Below are 7163 nucleotides of genomic sequence, written 5' to 3' on the forward strand. Positions count from 1 at the left end.
ATCTCGCCCTCCTTTGCATCTCCTGACCATAAAGCAGGTACTCCCACTCTCAATGAGACAAGGAGGAAAACCACCCCACGAGCAGCCACAGAAAGATTACGTCCCATTCTACCTCTCCTGGAAGACACTCTGGTTAAGAACCTCCTTGCTCTGGTCTCTTGCATGGTAGAGTTACATGGCTAGAACATGTAGAGTTACGTAGAAATGACAGCAGCAGGAGTAGAAATCACTGCTTCCCCTCCCCCCCCCACGCCCTGTCTACACTTCACTTGGAACTATTTTAATGGATGTGACTATGGCTCTACCTGAATTCATTTGCAAACTTTTTTTTTTACCTGAGCAAACTAGATTTTAGCAGTGTTTTGCTATCAGGAACAAGTTTCAGTTGTCGTTATAGTGATGTCATTTTTTTTTTTTTTTTTAATGTCAGCATATCTTAGATTACAGCAATTAATGATAGAGTTCCACCCATCTAGTCTCCAGCTCAGGCATGCAATTGGCAATGAAAAACTAATTTGGAGAACCATTTGGTGCCTGAGAAAGTTTCAAAAGTGGCCTAAGATAACGACAACTCTTGTGTTTGTTATAGAGCATGCCTAGAAAAAGCACCCTTTCTTTCAGGGAAGGCACTCCTCCACAGTGTAGCTGTTATTACCGACTGGCTGTTAAACACTGCAGCATAATTAGAGATGTACAAGACACAAACACAGAAACCTGCCCTAAAAGAAAGCAAGGCCCAGAAATGCATTTCCCCTTTTATCGTTTGATCCAGCCAACATGACTCCTGCTGCGGTCTCTCAGCTTATACACTTTAAAGGTCTACAGTTACGAAACCTCTAATATAAGCCTTTTATTACTATTTACATTTCTGGCTCCCATCGTCTCAGAAAGAGCCAAGGGCAGAAGGGAGGGAAGAGTGTGTTACAGCACAAAATCAGAAACTTGAAGAAATTTCTCTACTGAATAGTGGCTATGCACCTGGCTGATGTGTCTTTATAAAATCCTGTTTTAAAGGGGTTCATCCCTCCAGACTGTAACAACAGTGAGTTAAATGGCTCTTCTCTTAAATGACTAACATCAATCCCATCATTCCTCATATACACAGAAAGTGTGGTTTTATAGTTTCTCCTGCCAGCCGTTACCTTATAAATCCCATACAAAGGTAAGACCTTTGTTTTATTTCAATACAAATGTCTCCAGCAAATGTTTACACTACTCTCTTGAAGCTTCCTCAACCCACACCACACCCCAGCAACTACATAAAAATTCCATTTGCCTTGAATCCCAGAGGCATACTTACTGAACCACGTGTATACACTGAAATTTCAACATTATTTGCTACCACAGGTTAACTCTTCTTTAATATATACGTGTGTGCGCATGCATGACATATATACTAAAAAATATGTATGCCCAGATACACACACAGACATGGTTTATTAAATCAGTTGCCAAGTCTAATTCTACATAATTCCTGTTACTAATTCCCCCAAATAAAGTATCTTCCTCTAACCTTTAGATTTTGAGAGTAGAAAAAAAATATTAATTTCCTCCCTAATGAAATTTGATCTAAGTTAGGAAGCAAATTAATAATTAAGAACAAAATAATTCTTATACTAGTCAAAGCTTGTCCCAAGTATTGCTAGCAACGTTAAAGAAATATGGATTGTCACAATACAAATCACTGACAGACTGTGCTGCTCTATCAGCTTGATTGTACAGTTGTGCCCACTGGAATCAGAGCTCCCTTCAGCCCACAATGTCTAAGAACCTAATCCTGCAAATCACTCACTCACTGAAAACAGCTTATTACTGTAAGGGCTATGCCAAAACTCATTAAATAACTGGAAAGGTTCCCAGTGGCTTCAGCATGCTTCGGATTAAAGATCTACATTTCAGTTAAATATAGCAGAACAATGATTGCACGCAAGTATACATCACAACTGCCCAGCACACAACTACTGGACGCACCAAAAAGCGTGTGCCAGCACCTGCCTGAATAACACAGCCACCACCGTGTCTGTTTACCACATGTCCAAACTGCAGCTCTTTAGAGAAATCAGTGAAATCCTAATATCATCAAAAAGTATATTTTGTCTCCTTTAAGATGACATTTTTCTTTAGCAATTGTTCGCTCAAGTCATACCTTTGAATTTGAAGTTAAAAAGTGCTTTCCATCAAAAATATAAAACGAAGGTATTGTTTCAGAGTAACATCATGTTAGTCCTTTCAAATTAATAAAGTATTAATTGGAGAGAAGGCATATCTCAAAGAGCTGGTATGATTTATGACAAAGATATTATCCTTTGACCAGAAGAGTTCTAGTTTTTAATTATCTTTATTGCAAACTAATTTCTGCCAGCAATCGGACTGCAAGCAGGTGGGTGTATGCCTATCAAAGAAGCTGAGCTCTGTTCAAAAGTCTCCACTAGAACTTTGTCAAACAGCCAGATGCTGCAGCAAAATCATTTGTAGGGCAACGGCAAAACAACCATCTTATAGCATATCATAAAAAGACCTTTAAAAGATGATTAAAAAATCAGACAGTTCTTGTTAATTGTTGTTTGTTTCCTCACCTTTTTCTGAAGAACGCCTTTAAAAATACCAAACATAGCATTCAGGTTCAACCAGAGAGAGCCAACAAACCACCTTGCCCATAAATGCTGCATTTTTATATACAGAAGTAAATATAGGGGTGACACAACGATGGACTGTACAAAAAGTATTCTTTACTTCCTACCTCTGCTTTCTTACTGCATGGTATTTTTGTCTCAAGGCAGCATAAGGAAGAGTTCCACATGACTGTAGCCTCTTCCTCTCATTTCCCTGTACCCCGCTCTGAACCACAAGCCCCACGATGATTTCTAGACAATAGCCCCAGCAGAAAAGGGCGTTGTTCTAGAAAAAAAATAAGGATGTGCTGGACCCCAACTCTGCTCTGCCAGATGGCAAGGGGATCGCTGCTGTCAACTAGATAGAGCAAAGGAAACGCTAGCGGAGTGGTGTTTATGACTTCGGTGCTGTTCCCTTTGGTGCTAGTCCACAGAAAGCAACAGCGAGATTATTCCACATCTCAACATGTGCTGCACAAGATTCCCACTTCCGTTGGCTTGTTTTGCCAAGCAGCAGTCAGAACAAGGGACTGAGCACGAGGAGTTGGAGCCAACAAGCCAGTTCACACCACTGAGGCGACAGAGGCCTCTGCCGTACCCTGAATGCCGGTTTCTCCCATGTAAGATCCCACTGATATGCTGCCTTGCAAACCCTTAGCAGGCTCACTGTTAAAAGGCAGATTTTGGCTGTCACACCTGCACTGTTATACCCTCATCCTGAAGGGCTTCAAGGAGGAAGGTACTGCTCTACCTGAGTGTGGGAGGAAAAATCTGGCCTTAAATCAGCTGCCCTCCAAGTGGAGTAGGAAAGGGATGCTCCAGATTTCTCTTCGTAGACGCAGGTTCAATCTCTCAGGAGAGACAGGGATATTTGGTTAGGTGACTTCTACTGCTTCTGTTTGATTTTTCAAGACCGCTCCCCTCTGCACTTCCAATGACTGGTCTGTTTTCTTTACTTCTTCCCAGGCCAGTAGAGCGCTTCATCACACCACATCTCAGAGGCCCTGGAAAGAACTGCTCTGTACTGCTTTTGTCTGACTCAGAAGAGAAAGGTCTTTGTGTCTGTGAGGTTAAGTTTTAATCTTGAAATTGTGGTGAAAAGGGAAAACAACACTGAGCAGAAACAATAGAGCCAGTTTAAAGATCATCGTTTAAAAAGCTTAAGAAAAGAGAGTCTGTAATTAGGCCTTGAAATTCTTCATCTCTTTCAGATGAGGTAATTGCTGGAGAAAAAACAGCCTTCAGTGACGTGCCTCAGAGTCCACAGCTTTCAAACACCGCAGGGGCATCCTATGGGAATCCCCAGACCTAGTGCAACTGGTTCTTGTATTAGACTCGCCAGCAAGAAGCAGCATGTGGGTACGTGCACATGTGTGCGGGCAGGGAATCACTGCAGTGCTCCGTGATAAGCTTACAGGTACAACCTGATTCATGCCTGATAGCCCAATACCAAAGCATGTCATGAAACCTCTTACTTTTATCAATACGTTTGCAGTTCAAGATCCTGAAAGATCAGGTATTTGATAACTACCCCTCGAAATAAATATGCATAAACTAATTTAATGACATGGCATTTTAATGACTACTTCCTGCAAAAATACAAGTGGCTTTCTTAAATTTCACTCCTGCCACTTTTTTAATCCAGCAACAATAAGAGTCATTATTTTAAAACCTTGCTATGCTATATTTCCAGTGATCAAAGCAAGAGTCGTGTTCTTAACGTTCCATCACCCAAGGCAGGAACAATGTGAATGGTATGAGATTAGAACAAAATGGCCAGGGATAACACCTGACATTAGCGGATGTGATTTTCTTGCTCCTAGACCAACACAGTGGCTTTCCAAGTCTGGCTTGCAGATGCGAATGCAAGCGTGTTAAAGAACCACTAGGCCTGGCAGTGGGGTGGTAGTTGATGGTGGGACGAGACTGCCATGCTCTAGCCCCGGTAGCACTTCCATAAAGGTCCTTGGGAAAGTCCATCACGTTGGAGATATTGGATGTTGTTGTATTCGCTTGCATTATGATCACGCACACACAACAGTCTTCTGTTGTGACTGCAGGGGGTAACACACTGCTTTATTTTGAAATGGAATCACAAAATAGGGGAATATCTGGGGCAGTGAGAATGTAATCGTGATGTAGTAAACACAGCACCATTAGCAACTGGGCCAAGTACAACTCAGTTTACCAAGGCCGGCTTTTGAAACAGCTGGGCGGTTTTCAAAACAATTGTCTTTAATGCTTTATTCTTTTAAAATGTGCATGAGAGACGAAAATCCCTCTAACTACAAACCTCAGCACCTTCAGTCAGCAAGTCAGGACAGCGAGTGTTAATGCTACCACTCCATGCTCAGTGCAATCTCTCACAGGCTCGCTCGCTCGATGCAATCTCCCTAACGCTCCGTTAGAAATGCAGTGGGGAATCGTGCATGAAGTCTCTGTATTTGAAAGATTCTTAGCATTACTTGAACACTGTCCATTTTGTATTCAACATTAAAACAGTATCAAGGAGTATTCTAAGCTCAACAGTGTTTGTTGTTTATTATTTCTACAGCCCTACATTACCCCCACCCGTTTTACACAACCTATTTTCCTTGCTGTTTACTTTCCAGGGGCAAACTTACTCTTATAATTACTAGCAGCTTTTCTTTTCTCCTACACTAGTCCATGCAGCTGAAACACTCTGCCACTCTTTTGATAACCCTTACCTATAAAAAACTTGTTAAGGCGCTCTGCTGTCCTGGTTTATAGGTCCACTGTAGCAGTCACATCCCTGAACGCAAAATCCCATGTCTGAGGGTACTTGACCAAAGAAAGGAAGCAAGCACCAGTCCTCAAGAAAACATTCATTCCCAATTGCAAGGACAGTCTGTGCAACACTATAAAAATACTGGCACAAACACAAGGGAAGGCACAGTCCAGCTTACAGCATATTGATTACTGGAGATGTTAATAGTGTAGGAGGGACACTGATAATTTAGAGAAGGAAAACATTCACCTTGTGCCCTACATGGACTTTGCAAGTAGGAAAAACACTTCTGCTGTTTCTCAGGCTGGCCATATTTTAAATGAAAAAATCACTGAGAGGCCTCAAGTAAAAAACTGCACTGTGAGAGCCCGTCAGCTTTCCCTCAGAAGCACATCTCTATTTGTCAGTGATACAGGTGTGAGCACAACATCATCCCGACAGCCGTCACAAGCCACCTTCCCTTTTACAGATGGCCAGCATCCCTGGGGTCAGTGAAAGACCACAGTTTGCCTGCCTTTGCAGAGATTTGAGCTCTCTTACCTCCACCTACCCTTCTTATTATTTGTTAAAAAGGAGAGAAGTGGAACAGTGACTAAGGATGGATGGTACTTATAAAGGGATACCATCTGCATGGCTTTTCCTCACCTTTGCCTCCTCATTGACATCCCAAGTGAAGGACACAGCATTGAATGCGATTTCTTCGATGTTCCCAATGGTATTAAAACTCTCCTTGTAATCAGCTGTAAGAAATAACAAACAGACAAAAGAGTCATGAAAAAAGGTTCCAACTTTTACTCTTTCACAGTCCGTAGTATATCTTTGCTTTTTCAGCTGGGTTATCTAATGCATCAAATCTACCTGTTGTATTGTTTATGCTGAATTATTAATAAGCTTCATTGCAAAGAGGTAATATACTGCAGCTTGAGTCTTACGCATAGCACATCACTAGCTAATGTTCTTGCAAAATATTGCTTGCACTCAGAAAGGAATCAGTGTGACTGTAGTGGGAATGAGTGGGTGCATTCACTAACTTGGCCGAGGAATGGCCAAAACTGGAAAATTAACTAAAAGCTACTGAAACATTTAAAGGGACTGTTCAAAATTTGACATAAATAAACTACATTATGGTAAATCCTAAAGAAGCTTTCTAAAAAGCTAAGAGCTATCACTCGAGGAAATAATCAGTAGCAGACATTTCTTGCCCATTTGTTTCATCTTTCCCAGGAATTGCTGCACTGGATGGATTTAAAAAAAAAAAAAAAATCACCAGCAGCAACAACAAAACATAACACCAAACAAAGAACCAAAACCACAACAATCCTTTCCCCAAAGTGTGTGTGATGCTAAAAGAGCAAACAAACAAACAGAAAGTGTTTTTAAATTGTCTGACTACAAAACCTGCATGCCCCTCTCACTTCTTTCCAAAGGGCTGTTGTTATCAATAAGCTGGCATTTCAGAAGGAATGCAAAGAAAGACAGGGGAAGTCCACGTTTCAAGGCTGACCCACCCCATGCCAAAACCAGGCAGGGTGAAAACCAGGTAAGACAGACAACGTCCAGGTCTCTCTTATAATCGAGGAGCAACACGCCCCCTTTTTCCCTCCCTTTGCCAGCCAGTTTAACACACCACCTTCTTTTTGGTGGCAGATTAAGAGCAAGAACAGGTCTGTAAAGAGGTAATATCTGCTTGATTAAAGGAACTTCCAGCTTCTCCATGCAAGTGCATCAACTCTCTCTGGGACATATACATTTCCTTAGAATCCCTCCGGGGCTGTAACTGGACTCGGTGGCAGAGGACGGAG

At 41.7% G+C, this 7163-nt stretch overlaps 1 protein-coding gene across 1 annotated transcript in view; it reads right to left on the bottom strand.

Moving 5' to 3' along the window:
- The window catches only part of LOC104516800 (grainyhead-like protein 2 homolog), a gene marked incomplete at its 5' end in the record, with an annotated part of 30737 nt that extends 24636 nt beyond the window's left edge, over positions 1 to 6101 (bottom strand). The window contains one exon of the mRNA XM_010161246.1: positions 6007 to 6101. Within this exon, the coding sequence (XP_010159548.1) occupies positions 6007 to 6101 (95 nt within the window). The remainder of the gene's footprint in view (positions 1 to 6006) is intronic.
- Positions 6102 to 7163: the final 1062 nt, after the last annotated feature.

The sequence above is a fragment of the Eurypyga helias genome, unplaced genomic scaffold, assembly GCF_000690775.1.
Source record: "Eurypyga helias isolate BGI_N326 unplaced genomic scaffold, ASM69077v1 scaffold22431, whole genome shotgun sequence".
Taxonomy (NCBI): domain Eukaryota; kingdom Metazoa; phylum Chordata; class Aves; order Eurypygiformes; family Eurypygidae; genus Eurypyga; species Eurypyga helias.